At 42.6% G+C, this 19524-nt stretch overlaps 1 protein-coding gene across 1 annotated transcript in view; it reads left to right on the forward strand.

Annotated features, from left to right (window-relative positions):
* caln2 (calneuron 2) overlaps positions 1-19524 on the forward strand; it is a 48141-nt gene that overhangs the window by 12329 nt on the left and 16288 nt on the right. The window contains exons 2-3 of the mRNA XM_038964526.1: positions 4609-4752; positions 14430-14542. Coding sequence (XP_038820454.1) covers positions 4609-4752; positions 14430-14542 — 257 coding nt within the window. The remainder of the gene's footprint in view (positions 1-4608; positions 4753-14429; positions 14543-19524) is intronic.

Consider the following 19524-nt stretch of genomic DNA (forward strand, 5'->3'; position numbering starts at 1 on the left):
TTCAGTCAGAACACCTTCTGTACCTCTAATGATGGGGGAACAGGAAGTGGAGCTTCAGTCAGAACACTCTCAACCTCTAATGGTGGGAGAACAGGAAGGGTTTTAATAACTGAACACCCTCTGTACCTGTAATGATGGGGGAACAGGAAGTGGAGCTTCAGTCAGAACACCCTCTGTACCTGTAATGATGGGGGAACAGGAAGTGGAGCCTCAGTCAGAACACCCTCTGTACCTGTAATGATGGGGGAACAGGAAGTGGAGCTTCAGTCAGAACACACTCTGTACCTGTAATGATGGGGGAACAGGAAGTGGAGCTTCAGTCAGAACACACTCTGTACCTGTAATGATGGGGGAACAGGAAGTGGAGCTTCAGTCAGAACACCCTCTGTACCTGTAATGATGGGGGAACAGGGGGTGGAGCTTCAGTCAGAACACACTCTGTACCTGTAATGATGGGGGAACAGGAAGTGGAGCTTCAGTCAGAACACACTCTGTACCTGTAATGATGGGGGAACAGGAAGTGGAGCTTCAGTCAGAACACCATTTACCTCTAATGGTGGGAGAACAGGAAGGGTTTTAATTGAACACCCTGTGTACCGCAAATGATGTGGGAACTGGAAGGGTTTTAACTGAGCGGAATCAGTAGAAAGGCTGTAGGTGTTATGTGTCAAAGGGTTTCCTCTGAAAGAAGTGTGACTCCCCCTAGGGTTGGTTAAATACAGGAAGTGACTGAAATAAACCACAACAGAGAGAGAGGGAAGAAGAGAGGGTGACAAAGACAAAGGAGCTTAGGGAGATGTGTATAGCATATTGAAACGGGTGGTGAGAGGAAGATTAGCTTCTGGGAGTTAAACACAAAGGCTCCGGCAGGAGAAAAGACTTGTTGTCAATATAAGGCTTATCCTTGTATCACGTCTGATTGTTTGATGTTGATTGTGTGGTGAATGTAAGAACGGAGCTGCAGGTCAAATATGGCAGTTATAGTTCTGTTCTTCTGTTCTTCCTGCTTTTTGTAATTAGAGAGAGAGAGGGAGATGGGGAGGGAGGGAGGGAGGGAGGAAGGAAGGAAGGAAGGAAGGAAGGAAGGAAGGAAGGAAGGAAGGAAGGAAGGAAGGAAGGAAGGAAGGAAGGAAGGAAGGAAGGAAGGAAGGAAGGAAGGAAGGAAGGAAGGAAGGAAGGAAGGAAGGAGGCAGAAAGGCGAGAAGACAAAATGAATGGAGCCATTGATAATGACTTTAATGAATGTTTGGGTAGCACTCCGCATAATAACGATTTTTTTTATGGATTAGTAAATCGTTTCTTAATTTTATTCCTCATTACTCCCACATTTGTAAATGTTACTAACCTAGTTATTTACATGTTTATATATTTTTTTACAAGTATTTAAAAACGATTCATCAGATCATTCATACGATGTTTAATATAGCTATTTATAAACCATTTACTAATCATTAGTTAAGTATTTTTGTGTGGCTTCATAGAACGTGTGGGCTATTTATCATTTATAAATACTTTATAAATGTTTTGAGTGATCAGTGTAATTTCTTGCAAAAAGATGGACATGCCATCGGTAGACATTCCAGCAGTACCTGAGGCTCTTTTAAGGTCTCAAAAAATATAAATGATTAAACAATAAGCAGATACATAAAAAATATATACGTGCAGTCGGAAAGTCTTCAGACCCCTTGAACATTTTTTTACGTTACAGCCTTATTCTAAAATGGATTAAATTAGTTTTTTTCCTCATCAGTCTACACACAATACCCCATAATGACAAGGCAAAAACCGGTTTCAGAAATTTTTGCAAATGTACTAAAAATAAAAATATAAATATCACATTTACATAAGTATTCAGACCCTTTACTCAGTACTTTGTTGAAGCACCTTTGGCAGCAATTACAGTGTCGAGTCTTATTGGGTATGACACTACAAGCTTGGCACACCTGTATTTGGGGAGTTTCTCCCATTTTTCTCTGCAGATCCTCTCAAGCTCTGACAGGTTGGATGAGGAGCGTCGCTACATAGCTATTTTCAGGTCTCTCCAGAGATGTTCGATTGTGGTTTAAGTCCTGGCTCTGGCTGGGCCACTCAAGGACATTCAGAGACTTGTCCCGAAGCTACTCCTGCGTTGTCTTGGCTGTGATGGAACATTAACCTTCAGCCCAGTCTGAGGTCCTGAGCGCTCCGGAGAAGGTTTTCATCAAGGATCACTCTGTACTTTGCTCCGTTCATCTTTCCCTCGATCTTGACTAGTCTCCCAGTCCCTGCCGCTGAAAAACAGCCCCACAGCATGATGCTGCCACCACCATGCTTCACCGTAGGGATGGTGCCAGGTTTCCTCCAGACATGACGCTTGGCATTCAGGCCAAAGAGTTCAATCTTGGTTTCATGAGACCAAAGAATCTTGTTTCTCTTGGTCTGAGAGTCTTTAGGTGCCTTTTGGCAAACTCAAAGCGGGCTGTCGTGTGCCTTTTACTGAGGTGTGACTTCCATCTGGCCACTCTACCATAAAGGTCTGATTGGTTGAGTGCTGCAGAAATGGTTGTCCTTCTGGAAGGTTCTCCCATCCCCACAGAGGAACTCTAGAGCTCTGTCATGTTACCATTGGGTTCTTGGTCACCTCCCTGACGAAGGCCCTTCTCCCCCGATTGCTCAGTTTGGCCACGCGGCCAGATCTAGGAAGAGTCTTGGTGGTTCCAAACTTCTTCCGTTTAAGAATGATGGAGGCCACCGTGTTCTTCGGTGCCTCAACACAATAGTGTCTCGGAGCTCTACGGACAATTCCTTCGACCTCATAGCTTGGATTTTGCTCTGACATGCACTGTCACCTGTGGGACCTTATATAGACAAGTGTGTGCCTTTCTAAATCATGTCCAATCAATTGAAATTACCACAGGTAGACTCCAATGAAGTTGTAGAAACATCTCAAGGATGATCAATGGAAACAGGATGCACCTGAGCTCCATTTCGAGTCTCATAGCAAAGGGTCTAAATACTTATGTAAATAAGGTATGTTTTTTATTCTTGATACATTTGAAAAAAATTCAAAACAACTGTTTTAGCTTTGTCATTATGGGGTATTGTGTGTAGATTGAGGACGTAAAATGTATCCATAATTTAAACCATTTTAGAATAAGACTGTAATGTAACAAAATGTGGAAAACGTCAAGGGGTCTGAATAGTGTAACTTCCTGAGTAAAATAAAAAAAAATGTCCGTAAATGCTAAAATAAGCATTTCTTGGCAGTGACTTTTTTTAACCAAAACCAAAGTGTGGATTGCAGCAGTCACTCCATGGAGCAGTTTAATTTCGTTAACCCAGAACTAAAATCTTGCCTAATTTAGCCAGCTGCGTGATTCAAGTCTAGGTCCATATGTCTTTAAAATTGGGAGTTCCAGTTTGGGAAGTCTCCACCCTCACAAAAGGAAACTCAGCCAAAATGTTTGATATATTTCCTTTAACATCGTGTGTTGTGTGCTTATTGTTTTACCAATTATAGGTTGTAGGCTATTTTTAGACCTTAAGGAGCATCAGGTAGTGCTGGAATGTCTACCAATGGTATGTCTATCTTTTAGTGAGAAATTACACTGGTCATTCAAAACATTTATAAAGTATTTATAAAGTATAAATAGCCCACACTTTAGGTGAGGCCACACACAAATACTTAAAGGTCACAAACAGTCAAAAATCAAGTTTTTCATGAAATTGGATGATATCTGTATGAAACCATATCAAAGTATGACGACCAAAGTATGAAAAATGACTGTTGCTTCTACATTGATAAAGTTTGATCATAAAGTTACTGGTCTCCTCCCCCATGTCAAACATCTAGATTCAGGAGGCGGGATAATTAAGGGGATAGGGTGACATCACCCTAACTCTCATTTTAAAAGACCAATGGTAACATGATATTCTCTTAAATAATTTAAATAAGCACTGCCTTGTAACCAACATCGGAGAAGGCGTGTTTTTGCGGAAGGGCGTGGTTTATATAGATATATAGCTACTCTACTGGTGCCAAAATTTGGCTGTAAGGTGTCAGCAAATATAATTAAAGTTTACACTATTCATCTATGGCAAAGATAAGGTATGTTTAAGCCTTTCATCTGTGTCTGGTGTTAGCTAGTTACTGGTGTAACAGTTTAGCTTCTGTCCCTCTCCGGGCTCGAACCAGGGACCCTCTGCATCGACAACAGCCACCCTCAAAGCATCGTTACCCATTGCTCCACAAAAGCCGCGGCCCTTGCAGAGCAAGGTGAACAACTACTTCAAGGTCTCAGAGCGAGTAACGTCACCGATTGAAACGCTATTAGCACGCACCACCGCTAACTAGCTAACCATTTCACATCGGTTACACTGGCTATCTAGGTCTTCAGCCAGCATGGAACAAAAGGGAGGGAAAGGTTGTTTGTCTGTATTTGTGCGTCCGTCCGTCCGTCCGTCCGTCTGTGTGTGTGTGTGTGTGTGTGTGTGTGTGTGTGTGTGTGTGTGTGTGTGTGTGTGTGTGTGTGTGTGTGTGTGTGTGTGTGTGTGTGTGTGTGTGTGCACATTCATGCGTGTATATTTGTATGTGTTAATGCCTGTGTTCATGCCTGTGTCCCTGTGCAGAGATCCGGGAGGCGTTCCGGGTGTTGGACCGGGATGGGAACGGGTTCATCTCCAAGCAGGAGCTGGGCATGGCTATGAGATCCCTGGGGTACATGCCCAGTGAGGTGGAGCTGGCCATCATCATGCAGAGACTAGACATGGATGGTGAGGCACATACAGAGAAACACAGAGACACACACACACACACACACACACACACACACACACACACACACACACACACACACACACACACACACACACACACACACACACACACACACACACACACACACACACACACACACACACACTTATCATACATATACACACACACACACACACACACTCAAAAGGCTTATCACAGAAACAGAGACAGACACACACTGAGTCTTTAATTATAACATTTTTCAGGGTGTAGATCAGCTTTAATATTGCAGATAGATTGTAGCTTCCATCAATGTAATTGTCTGCATCACTTCCAATCCCCCATACATTGTTTAGGAGAAGAAGAAAAAAATATATATATATGCACAACTGAGCAAGAGGACAAGTACATTAGAGTGTCTAGTTTGAGAAACAGACGCCTCACAAGTCCTCAACTGGCAGCTTCATTAAATAGTACCTGCAAAACACCAGCCTCAACGTCAACAGTGAAGAGGCGACTCCGGGATGCTGGCCTTCTAGGCAGAGTTCCTCTGTCCAGTGTCTGTGTTCTTTTGCCCATCTTAATCTTTTCTTTTTATTGGCCAGTCTGAAATATGGCTTTTTCTTTGCAACTCTGCCAAGAAAGACAAGCATCCCAGTCGCCTCTTCACTGTTGACGTTGAGACTGGTGTTTTGTGGGTACTATTTAATGAAGCTGCCAGTTGAGGACTTGTGAAGCGTCTGTTTCTCAGACTAGACAATCTAATGTACTTTTCCTCTTGCTCGGTTGTGCACCAGGGCCTCCAACTCCTCTTTCTGTTCTGGTTAGAGCCAGTTTGTGCTGTTCTGTGAAGGCTGTAGTACACACCGTTGTTTCTTGGCAATTTCTCGCATGGAATAGCCTTCATTTCGCAGAACAAGAATAGACTGACGAGTTTCAGAAGAAAGTTCTTTGTTCCTGGCCATTCTGGGCATGTAATCGAACCCACAAATGCTGATGCTCCAGAATCTCAACTAGTCTAAAGAAGGCCAGTTTAATTGCTTATTTAATCAGAACAACAGCTTCAGCTGTGCTAACATAATTGCAAAAGGGTTTTCTAATGATCAATTAGCCTTTTAAAATGATAAACTTGGATTAGCTAACACAACGTGCCATTGGAACACAGGAGTGATGGTTGCTGATAATGGGCCTCTGTACGCCTATGTAGATATTCCATTAACATTCAGCCGTTTCCAGCTACAATAGTCATTTACAAAAACAAGAACATTTCTAAGTGACCTGGCCAAGATAAAGAAAAGCAGTGCGACAAAAACACACAGTTACAAATGTACAGTCAATAAAACAAAACAAAAGAAAATGTAGAAGAGTAGGGAGGCAATAAATAGGCCATAGAGGTGAAAATAATTACAATGTAGCATTAATACAGAAGTGATAGATGTGCAGATGATGATGTGCAAGTAGAGATACTGGGGTGCAAAAGAGCAAGAGGGTAAGTGATAATATGGGGATGAGTTAGTCGGGTGTGCTATTTACAGATTGGCTGTGTGCAGGTACAGTGATCGGTAAGCTGCTCTGACAGCTGATGCTTAAAGTTAGAGGGGGAGATATAAGACTCCAGCTTCAGAAATTTTTGCAATTCGTTCCAGTCGTTGGCAGCAGAGAACTGGAAGGAAAGGCGGCCAATAAGTGTTGGCTTTGGGGGTGACCAGTGCAACATACCGGCTGGAGCGCGTTCTACGGGTGGGTGTTGCTATGGTGACCAGTGAGCTGAGATAAGGTGGGGCTTTACCTTGCAAAGACGTATAGATTACTTGGAGCCAGTGGGTTTGGCGATGGATATGTAGTGAGGGCCAGCCAACGAGAGCATACAGGTCGCAGTGGTGGGTAGTCATATCAGAAGTCACATAATTAGTTAAATAAAGTCCACCTGTGTGCAATCTAAGTGTCACATGATCTGTTACATGATCTCAGTGTATATACACCTGTTCTGAAAGGCCCCAGAGTCTACAACACCACTAAGCAAGGGGCACTATAAAGACCAAGGAGCTCTCCAAACAGGTCAGGGACAAAGTTGTGGAGATCAGTGTTGGGTTATAAAAAAATATCAGAAACTTTGAACATCCCATGGAGCACCATTAAATCCATTATTAAAAAATGGAAAGAATATGGCACCACCACAAACCTGCCAAGAGAGGGCCGCCCACCAAAACTCACAGACCAGGCAAGGAGGCCATTAATCAGAGACGCAACAAAGCAACCAAAGATCACCCTGAAGGAGCTGCAAAGCTCCACAGCGGAGATTGGAGTATCTGTCCATAGGACCACTTTAAGCCGTACACTCTACAGAGCTGGGCTTTACGGAAGAGTGGCCAGAAAAAAGCCAATGCTTAAAGAAAGAAATAAGCAAACACATTTGGTGTTCGCCAAAATTTATGTGGGAGACTCCCCAAACATATGGAAGAAGGTACTCTGGTCAGATGAAACTAAAATTGAGTTTTTTGGCCATCAAGGAAAATGCTATATCTGAAGCAAACCCAACACCTCTCATCACCCCGAGAGCACCATCCCCACAGTGAATCATGCATCATTATGCTGCATTATGCTGTGGTGATGTTTTTCATTGGCAGGGACTGGGAAACTGGTCAGAATTGAAGAAATGATGGATGGCGCTTAATACACGGAAATTCTTGAGGGAAACCTGTTTCAGTCTTCCAGAGATTTGAGACTGGGACGGAGGTTCACCTTCCAGCAGGACAATGACCCTAAGCTTACCGCTAAAGCAACACTCAATTGGTTTAAGGGGAAACATTTAAATGTCTTGTAATGGCCCAGTCAAAGCCCAGACCTCAATCCAATTGAGAATCTGTGGTATGACTTAAAGATTGCTGTACACCAGCAGAACCCATCCAATTTGAAGGAGCTGGAGCAGTTTTGCCTTGAGGAATAGGCAAAAATCCCAGTGGATAGATGTGCCTATAGATGTGCTTATAGAGACATACCCCAAGAGACTTGCAGCTGTAATTGCTGCAAAAGGTGGCTCTACAAAGTATTGCCTTTTGGGGGGTGAATAGTTATGCACACTCTTGTTTCTTTCACAATAAAAAATATTTATTATCCAAGTGGTAGGCATGTTGTGTAAATGAAATGATACAAACCCTCATAAAATCTATTTTAATTCCAGGTTGTAAGGCAACAAAGTAGGAAAAATGCCAAGGGGGATGAATACTTTCGCAAGCCACTGTATCATAATTTGGTTGTAATCCAGAAAGGTTAGAAAAAGTATCCAAGTTGTGGATTTAAAAGAAAGCATACAATGACACCTTTGTTTTTAAGCCCTGGATTTCTAATCCCTCGATATTATTGTTGGATATGATTTTAATAGCTAACATTTTGATGGCCATAACAAATAGATATGAAGATAGTGGACAACCTTGTTTTACTCCTCTTGACAGTTTAAACTTTCAGAGAAGTAGCCATTATTTACTACTGTACACCTAGGGATACTATACATGATTTTAACCCATTTCATAAGAGATTCTCCAAAATTGAAATGTTCCAGGTATTTATATATTAACTCCAGTCGTAGTTTATCAAAAGCCTTTTCAAAGTCAGCTATGAATATCAGGCCTGGTTTCCCAGATTTTTCATAGTGTTCTATTGTTTCCAGTACTTCCCTTATATTATCTCCAATAACGGTCCTCTGAGTATATAAAAAATGTTGGTATACCTTAACTGGTATGCCATCCAACCCTGGAGTTTTCCCAGACTTCAAGGCTTTAATTGCATCAAGAAGTTCCTCCTCTGTAATTTGGCCTTCGCATGAGTCTTTCTGTACGGCTGTTCATTTTAGATTAATAGAAAAAAATCCATACAATTAGCTTCGGTTAGAGAAGATGGAGGAGACTGAAACGAAAACATATGCTTCAAGTACTTTGCTTTCTCTTTCAAAATATAATTTTGTGAATCACAGGTGACTCCATCATTTGTAACAAGTTTCAGTAAATTATTTTGGCTTTATTTTTTATAATATATTTATAATGGGTTTCGTCCTCCTCGTCTGAAGAGGAGTATGAAATGTCGGACCAATACGCAACGTGGTAAGTGTCCATAATGATATATTTAATCAAACAGAACACTGAACGAAAATAACAAAAATACAAAACAAACAACCTGAAACAGTCCCGTATGGTGAGAACACTAACACAGGATACAACCACCCACCAAACCCAAAGGACAACAGGCTACCTAAATATGGCTCCCAATCAGAGACAACGACTGACACCTGCCTCTGATTGGGAACCATACTAGGCCAAACTCAGAAATAGACAACCTAGACATACAACATAGAATGCCCACCCACATCACACCCTGAGCAAACAAAACATAGAAACAAACAAAGCAAACTATGGTCAGGACGTGACAATATTACACTGGATCTTTCTGGAATGCGTTCCTCCTTTTCTTTTTGGTTTTCCACTAACGTATTCTGAGCCTCTATGGTACCGTTTTTATTGCTATCTAACTGTACTGTTAGTCCTTCAATTTCCTTTGTTAGAATGGACTCTTTTGACCTAAATTACTTTTGTTTTTAGAGATAATACTGAATTGCATGGCCTCTAAAGGCGCATTTAAAAGTGTCCCATACAATACGTGGATTTGCTGTACCTATGTTATGTCTGAAAAATTCAGTTATACATTTCTCTGTCCTAGTTAAAAACAAGTTATCATCCAATCAATAATTGTTTCCTGTAAACAATAGATATTATATTCCTTCTCTTTTGGCCAGGTAAATATTGTTCTTCTTTTCTTATTATCTGCTAAGCCATTACAATTGTAACTTGCTATACTTATTTCACCATTTACCATAATGAGATACAAGTTTCAAATCTATTTATCATAATATATGTTTGTAAATGTTCCATTAAAAAAGTACCGTAGTGATTGAGTGTCCATGTAACTGTACCATGATATTTGCATTGCTACTAAGTAACCCTCCAATTGGTCCCCACTATTCCACCCGCTAAAGCCCCTCCCCCATTCCTAGTTGGGTTGTCGTCGACAACCGGCAGACCACACTCGTCCCCCAGGATCCCTAGGCCCCCTGGAGAGAGGCCGGGACCCATCCTTCGAAAAGAGCACACCCACTGAACAGAAGCCGATCAACCGCCAAAAACATATCCAATACTCTCACCTCAATTTGCTCATCTGACCAGAGCACCTTCTTCCAGTCATAATTTAAATGACGTTTGGCAAACTACAAGCGCATGCGTCTGTGTCTTGGGGTCAGAAAGGGCTTTCTTCTGGCAACCCTTCCAAAGAGCCTGTGGATGTGGAGGTGGCGTCTGATGGTGCTTTTTGAAACCTGGTGACCCCAAGACGCCACCAAGGCCTGCAATTCTTTCACAGTGATTATTTGGGATTTTGTTGCTTCTCTCACAATCCTCCTCCCTATCCTGGGGGGCAAAATGCATTTGCGTCCTCTACCCTTGAGGTTTTCAACTGTTCCATATCTTTTGAATCTGCTAATAATTGCCTTGACAGTGCTCAGTGGTATATTCAATCGTTTGTGGATCTTCTTGTAGCCATTACCAGATTTATGAAGGTCTACGACCATCTGTCTCTTTTGAACTGCTAGTTCTTTTGTTTTCTTCATGGTGTTGGATGACAGCGGGATATTGCATGTGTGTTACCTCATTTTATACCCTAGTGAAACAGGAAGTGATGTAATGGCTCAATATAGTTCCTTAAGCCTTAGATAAACTTAAATAAGTGGAATTTAATTAGTGGTAGATGTTATTTACAATAATCTTTAACCTGTCTAGCCCCGGGGTTCCGCTAGCGGAACTCCTCCCACATTCCACTGAAAAGGCAGAGCGCGAAATTCAAAAAATATTTTTGAGAAATATTTAACTTTCACACATTAACAAGTCCAATACAGCAAATGAAAGATAAACATCTTGTGAATACAGTCAACATGTCCGATTTTTAAAATGTTTTACAGCGAAAACACCACGTATATTTATGTTAGCTCACCACCAAATACAAAAAAGCACAGACATTTCTTTCACAGCACAGGTAGCTTGCACAAAACCAACCAAACTAACCAAGAACCAACCAAACTAACCAAGAAACAACTTCATCAGATGACAGTCTTATAACATGTTATTCAATAAATCTATGTTTTGTTCGAAAAATGTGCATATTTGAGCTATAAATCAGTTTTACATTGCAGCTACCATCACAGCTACCGTCAAAAATAGCACCGAAGCAGCCAGAGTAATTATAGAGACCAACGTGAAATACCTAAATACTCATCATAAAACATTTATGAAAAATACATGGTGTACAGCAAATGAAAGACAAACATCTTGTGAATCCAGCCAATATTTCAGATTTTTTAAGTGTTTTACAGCGAAAACACAATATAGCATTATATTAGCTTACTACAATAGCCAACCACACAACAGCATTGATTCAAGGCAACAGTAGCGATAGCGACAAAACCAGCAAAAGATATTAATTATTTCACTAACCTTCATAAACTTCATCAGATGACAGTCCTATAACATCATATTACACAATACATATATGGTTTGTTCGAAAATGTGCATATTTAGAGCTGAAATCCGTGGTTATACATTGTGAAAACGTAGCAACTATTTTCCAGAATCTCCGGATATATTTCTGACACTCACCTATTCTGACCAAATAACTATTCATAAACTTTACTAAAAAATACATGTTGTACAGGAAATGATAGATACACTAGTTCTTAATGCAATCGCCGTGTTAGAATTCTAAAAATAACTTTAGTACGACATACACCTTACGTTATAGCGAGAGAGCGCCCAAAATCTGGGCGGAAACTAATAGTAAACATTTTCGACAGAAATACGAAATAATATCATAAATGGGTCCTACTTTTGGTGAGCTTCCATCAGAATCTTGTACAAGGGGTCCTTTGTCCAGAACAATCGTTGTTTGGATTTAGAATGTCCTCTTCGTCTGTTGATTTAGCAACCAAAACTTGCCAAGTGGCGCGAAGCTGTCCATCGTCACCAAACGCAGAGAACGGAACACGCCAAAACTCCCGAAAAAATTTCAATAATCTGATAAAACTATATTGAAAAAACATACTTTACAATGATATTATCACATTTATCAAATAAAATCAAAGCCGGAGATATTAGCCGTCTATAAGGAAAGCTTTTCAGAAGCCAAAGCTGATGTCCTTCCCGCGTCTTCCTGAACAAAGGAAATTGGGGTCATGTCATTCCAAGACCTCTCTTTTGACCATAGATATACCTAGACTCCCCATTTCACCTCTCACTGCCTATTGACATCTAGTGGAAGGCGTATGAAGTGCATGTATAGTCATAAATTTCAAGCAAATTGATAGGGAGGCCCTGGAACAGAGCCTCGATTTCAGATTTTTCACTTTCTGACAGGAAGTTTGCTGCAAAATGAGTTCTGTTTTACTCACAGATATAATTCAAACGGTTTTAGAAACTTGAGAGTGTTTTCTATCCAATAGTAATAATAATATGCATATTGTACGAGCAAGAATAGAGTACGAGGCCGTTTAAATTGGGCACGATTTTTCCCCAAAGTGAAAATAGCGCCCTCTATCCTCAACAGGTTTTAAGGGTGCCAATAATTGTGAAACCTTGATTTGGAGGAAATTGATTTTTAATGAAATCAATCAATTATTTTGGTTGGTTCCATTGAAACATTAATAAAGTACAGTATTTCTCACATGTTGGTATTTTGAGTTTATCTCCATAATTATATTGTTTATATTTGTTTAAGCATTGTTTGTGCATTGCCAGTTAGGGGTGCCAGTAATTTTGGAGCTCACTGTATATAGCAAAAATCTTGCGTATCTTAATCTCAATCATTAACAATTAATATGCGGAATAATGTTGAAGTTCATGAAGAGGATTGTTACCTATAACCAGGATTGCCATTACATTACATTACATTGCATTACATTACATTACATTGCCATTACATTACATTACATTACCATTACATTACATTACATTTTTGTCAAGCAATTATTATTTTAGCAAGCAATTATTGTGATTCATCCTATATTGTCCCTAACATCATTACCCCCTAGCAACAGATGTGCGATACACACACACACACACACACACACACACACACACACACACACACACACACACACACACACACACACACACACACACACACACACACACACACACACACACACACACATACTGTTACACACTCAACACCTTTCCCCCACAATCAACCATAAGGTCAGATGCTCAACGGTTGTTACATCCCAGAGCCCAACTCAGGAAACGACCTGATTTATGAATGCATATACAGTTACAGCTGTTTGAGAAAGCATTCAAGATTGAGCAGAATATTGTCAAAAATGTGAGATCAAGTCCGAGGTGATGGAGATTAGATCCACCCCCCTTCCCCTGAAACACACACACACACACACACACACCTTCCCCTGAAACACACACACACACACCCCTTCCCCTGAAACACACACACCCCTTCCCCTGAAACACACGTCCCCCGTTGTGACCATTTTCTCAAACATCTCTGTGCAGTCAGACCTTTAATGATTTTGTGCCACCAGGGCCACAATAATATGCCCCGTCTCTGATTGTCCGAGTGTGACCCCGTCCCCATGGGTTACTGCAGCTAGTGTTGCCAGCACTGCCACTGCCTGGGTGGGGGCTCCCCACCGGAATCCCCACCGGCTAGGTACAAGGTCGTCAAGGGTTCTCATTAGCAACTTTGATAATTTCCTTGTATATTATGCTCTCCCAAAGCTCTGGCTTTATAGGACCAACCCAGCCAGACAGGCTCAGACTCTTAAAGGGGCAGTGTTGCTCCAGTAGGTCTCACACTGAGTCTTAACATCTGATTTCCTAAATAGATTTCTTCCCAGGTTAATGAGTCAGTTACACCTGCTGGTCTCAGCAGTGTGGGAGGGTGGGTTCATAGTGTACGTCCACCGTGTCTGTGTTTGTATTCACCAGTATTACCAGATTCTCTGTGTAAACCAATCAGCACCATACAAGGTGCTCTCCTTGATAGCTTTGACTCAATGCTTAAGGTATGGCTTTGCGGGTGCCCACGCACACACTCACGCACGCACACACACGACTTGCTCTCTGAAAGGTGAATCAATGACATTGTGTGTGTGGGAAATGCCATTGATTTTGGCGCCTCAGCCTGGGGATACAGACTATTCTGTTTAACACACAAACCCCAACAACACAACTATAAAGTCTTAATCCTAAACAACACAACTATAAAGTCTTATTCCTAAACCACACAACTATAAAGTCTTGTTCCTAAACAACACAACTATAAAGTCTTATTCCTAAACAACACAACTATAAAGTCTTATTCCTAAACAACACAACTATAAAGTCTTAATCCTAAACCAGATCATGATAAAAGCTTCAGTACAAAAGAGAAAAAGAGGATGTCACTTCAATTTTCAACATTTAATTGTCATGTGACATGGTACAAGCACACTAATGAAGGTTGTTGTTGTGTGTGTGTGTGTGTGTGTGTGTGTGTGTGTGTGTGTGTGTGTGTGTGTGTGTGTGTGTGTGTGTGTGTGTGTGTGTGTGTGTGTGTGTGTGTGTGTGTGTGTGTGTGTGTGTGTGTGTGTGTGTGTGTGTGTGTCTAGGTGATGGTCAGGTTGACTTTGAGGAGTTTGTGACGATATTGGGACCCAAACTGCTGTCGTCTGAGACCAGAGAAGGTTTCCTTGGAAGCACCATCGATAACATCTTCTGGCAGGTAGGAACACATACTCTTCTCCTCTCTTTTCTTCTCCTCTCTTCTCTTCTCCTCTCTTCTCCTGTCTTCTCTTATCTTCTCCTCTCTTCTCCTCTCCTCTCCTCTTCTCCTCTCCTCTCTTCTCTTCTCTTCTCCTCACTTCTCTTCTCCTCTCTTCTCTTATCTTCTCCTCTCTTCTCCTCTCCTCTTCTCCTCTCCTCTCTTCTCCTCTCCTCTTCTCCTCTCCTCTCTTCTCCTCTCTTCTCTTCTCTTCTCCTCTCTTCTCCTCTCTTCTCTTCTCCTCTCTTCTCCTCTCTTATCTTCTCCTCTCTTTTCTTCTCCTCTCTTCCTCTTATCCCCTCTCTTCCCCACTCCTCTCTTCCACTCCCCTCTCCTCTCCTCTTATCCCCTCTCCTCTCATCCCCTGTCTTTTTCTCCTCTCCTCTCTTCCCCTCTTCTCCTGCATGCATGATCAGAAGGATAGATAAATATTTACCGGAAAAGATTCTTAAGCAAACAACCCAAGCATTAATTGGGAGTCAGGTGAACTACTGTTCTGTGGTCTGGGGAAATTAGCAGGCTGCAGATTGGACAGAACAAAGCAGCAAGGATTGTTTTAAGGTGGAGATATGGTTCTTCTGTTGTAGTCATGCTCAATGCTCTTGGTTGGTCATCAATCAACAAGATAATTGAAAAAAACATGCTTATTTTATTTCATAATGTACACCATTTAAAACAGCCAAATTCCATCCACAACAGTATTCAGTTGGTAAGAGACAGACATACATTCTGTACTAGGAATAGATTGTCCACCATCTACATGTATGTGTTATCCCTCTCCTCTCTTCCCCTCTCCTCTCTTCCCCTCTCCTCTCTTCCCCTCTCTTCCCCTCTCCACTCTGCTCCTCCTCTCTTTCCCTCTCCTCTCTTCCTCTCTCCTCTCTTTCCCTCTCCTCTCTTCCTCTCTCCTCTCTTTCCCTCTCCTCTCTGCCTCTCTCCTCTCTTCCTCTCTCCTCTCCTCTCTTCCTCTCTCCTCTCCTCTCTTCTCTCTTCCCCTTTCCTCTCTTCCTCTCTTCCTCTCTTCTCTCTTCCCCTCTCCTCTCTTCCTCTCTTCTCTCTTCCCCTCTCCTCTCTTCCTCTCTCCTCTCCTCTCTTCTCTCTTCCTCTCTCCTCTCTTCCTCTCTCCTCTCTTCTCTCTTCCCCTCTCCTCTCTTCCTCTCTTCTCTCTTCCTCTCTCCTCTCTTCCCCTCTCCTCTGCCTCTCTCCTCTCCCCGCTGCATCTCTCTTCCTCTCTCCTCTCTTCCTCTCTCCTCTCCTCTCCCCACCCCTCTTTCTCTTCTCGTCGCCTTTCTTCTCTTCTCTTATCCTCTCCTCTCCTCTCCTCTCCTCTCCTCTCCTCTCCTCTCTTCCCTTATCCTCTCTTCTCCTCTCCTCTCTTCTCTTCCCCTTTCCTCTCTTCCTCTCTTCTCTCTTCCCCTCTCCTCTCTTCCTCTCTTCTCTCTTCCTCTCTCCTCTCTTCCTCTCTCCTCTCCTCTCTTCTCTCTTCCTCTCTCCTCTCTTCCTCTCTCCTCTCTTCTCTCTTCCCCTCTCCTCTCTTCCTCTCTTCTCTCTTCCTCTCTCCTCTCTTCCCCTCTCCTCTGCCTCTCTCCTCTCCCCGCTGCATCTCTCCTCTCTTCCTCTCTCCTCTCTTCCTCTCTCCTCTCCTCTCCCCACCCCTCATTCTCTTCTCGTCGCCTTTCTTCTCTTCTCTTCTCCTCTCCTCTCCTCTCCTCTCCTCTCCTCTCCTCTCCTCTCCTCTCCTCTCCTCTCCTCTCCTCTCCTCTCCTCTCCTCTCTTCCCTTATCCTCTCTTCTCCTCTCCTCTCCTCTCCTCTCCTCTCCTCTCCTCTCCTCTCCTCTCCTCTCCTCTCCTCTCCTCTCCTCTCTTCTCTTCTCTTCTCCTCTCTTCTCTTCTCTTCTCCTCTTCTCTTCTCCTCTCATCTCTTCTCTCTGCTTCTCTCCTCTCCCCGCTGCCTCTCTCTTCTCTTCCTCTCTCCTCTCCTCTCTTCCTCTCTCCTCTCCTCTCCCCACCCCTCCTCTTTCTCTTCTCGTTGCCTTTCTTCTCTTATCTTATCCTCTCCTCTCCTCTCCTCTCCTCTCCTCTCCTCTCCTCTCCTCTCCTCTCCTCTCCTCTCCTCTCTTCTCTTCTCTTCTCTTCTCTTCTCTTCTCTTCTCTTCTCTTCTCTTCTCTTCTCTTCTCTTCTCTTCTCTTCTCTTCTCCTCTCCTCTCCTCTCCTCTCCGCTCCTTCTTCTTGCTTTCCTCTTCTCCCTCCCTCGGTGAGGTTATTCTACAGTCAGGACACGTGCTAGATATTGGCTTACAGACACACACAAACAAACACACACACAAAGATACAGACCCCCTACCTTTTCCTCTCGTCCCATGATGATGGAGTAAAGGATTTTTGTACTTCAAAGAAAAGAGACATGCCGGTGTGTGTGTGTTCCTGGGAGGGTATGCACAGGCTTCAAAGTAAAAAGACGAGAACGGTCTCTACTTCAGAGGGAAGACGGGCTTTCAGGAGAGGGTTCTGTTTGGAGTGGAGACCTGATGCATTTTTGATGTTCTCCTGATCAGAAAAAAATATGTGTTTTGGGGGAACTCAAGCTAAGTTCAACTCAAGTAATTATAGCTCAGTGGTTTTTGCTGCAAAGACTCCCCAGGGGCTCTTCTCAATCCAAACCTGCTTCTCTTAGGATATAACGGGTAGAGAGAAAGAGAGAGAAGACAAAACAAGGAACTGATTGACAGGCGGAGACAGAAACCCACACACACAGAGAAAAGGGGGCATAGCGAGAGAATGGTAATATAGAAGAGAAAGGGAGTAAAATAGAGAGAATGGTAATATAGAAGAGAAAGGGAGTAAAATAGAGAGAATGGTAATATAGAAGAGAAAGGGAATAACAGATTCCCATAAGTGATTCATGATGGTGGCAGACAGTCCGTGTCTCTGGGGGGGATTTAAAAACTCACCTCAACAGGATACAATGAGTATATATATATATATGAGTATATATATATATATATATATATATATATATATATATATATATATATATATATGAGTATATATATATATATATATATATATGAGTATATATATATATATATATATATATATATATGAGTATATATATATATATATATATATAGAGAGAGAGAGAGAGAGAGAGAGAGAGAGAGAGAGAGAGAGAGAGAGAGAGAGAGAGAGAGAGAGAGAGAGAGAGAGAGAGAGAGAGAGAGAGAGAGAGAGAGAGAGAGAGAGAGAGAGAGAGAGAGAGAGAGAGAGAGAGAGAGAGAGAGAGAGAGAGAGAGAGTGGTAGTGTAAAGAGTAAGTGAGTAAGCACACCTTGGTGGGCTCTAATGAGTCATTATGGATGTTTAACTCAGATAATATCAGCTGGGTGGAGATGACAAATGTGTGTGTGTGGACTCCAAACTGTGAGTTTGTGCCTAGGTAAATTGCTGTCTCTTCAAAATATTAACTTGGTGCATCATCTCCCTCAGTGCTCAATGTTCCCAGGTAGTTGTTTGTTCCTTGAATACCTGGAGAGACTGAGTGGAATCCCAGAGTCCTTCTGATATCTGCTGTTTAATCCCTGCCTGGAGAGACTGAATGGAATCCCAGAGTCCTTCTGATATCTGCTGTTTAATCCCTGCCTGGAGAGACTGAATGGAATCCCAGAGTCCTTCTGATATCTGCTGTTTAATCCCTGCCTGGAGAGACTGAATGGAATCCCAGAGTCCTTCTGATATCTGCTGTTTAATCCCTGACTGGAGAGACTGAATGGAATCCCAGAGTCCTTCTGATATCTGCTGTTTAATCCCTGCCTGGAGAGACTGAATGGAATCCCAGAGTCCTTCTGATATCTGCTGTTTAATCCCTGACTGGAGAGACTGAATGGAATCCCAGAGTCCTTCTGATATCTGCTGTTTAATCCCTGCCTGGAGAGACTGAATGGAATCCCAGAGTCCTTCTGATATCTGCTGTTTAATCCCTGCCTGGAGAGACTGAATGGAATCCCAGAGTCCTTCTGATATCTGCTGTTTAATCCCTGCCTGGAGAGACTGAATGGAATCCCAGAGTCCTTCTGATATCTGCTGTTTGATCCCTGCCTGGAGAGACTGAATGGAATCCCAGAGTCCTTCTGATATCTGCTGTTTGATCCCTGCCTGGAGAGACTGAATGGAATCCCAGAGTCCTTCTGATATCTGCTGTTTAATCCCTGCCTGGAGAGACTGAATGGAATCCCAGAGTCCTTCTGATATCTGCTGTTTGATCCCTGCCTGGAGAGACTGAATGGAATCCCAGAGTCCTTCTGATATCTGCTGTTTAATCCCTGCCTGGAGAGACTGAATGGAATCCCAGAGTCCTTCTGATATCTGCTGTTTAATCCCTGCCTGGAGAGACTGAATGGAATCCCAGAGTCCTTCTGATATCTGCTGTTTGATCCCTGCCTGGAGATACTGAATGGAATCCCAGAGTCCTTCTGATATCTGCTGTTTGATCCCTGCCTGGAGAGACTGAATGGAATCCCAGAGTCCTTCTAATATCTGCTGTTTAATCCCTGCCTGGAGAGACTGAATGGAATCCCAGAGTCCTTCTGATATCTGCTGTTTGATCCCTGCCTGGAGAGACTGAATGGAATCCCAGAGTCCTTCTGATATCTGCTGTTTAATCCCTGCCTGGAGAGACTGAATGGAATACCAGAGTCCTTCTGATATCTGCTGTTTAATCCCTGCCTGGAGAGACTGAATGGAATACCAGAGTCCTTCTGATATCTGCTGTTTAATCCCTGACTGGAGAGACTGAATGGAATCCCAGAGTCCTTCTGATATCTGCTGTTTAATCCCTGCCTGGAGAGACTGAATGGAATACCAGAGTCCTTCTGATACCTGCTGTTTAATCCCTGACTGGAGAGACTGAATGGAATCCCAGAGTCCTTCTGATATCTGCTGTTTGA

The sequence above is a fragment of the Salvelinus namaycush genome, chromosome 26 (assembly GCF_016432855.1).
Source record: "Salvelinus namaycush isolate Seneca chromosome 26, SaNama_1.0, whole genome shotgun sequence".
NCBI classification, from domain to species: domain Eukaryota; kingdom Metazoa; phylum Chordata; class Actinopteri; order Salmoniformes; family Salmonidae; genus Salvelinus; species Salvelinus namaycush.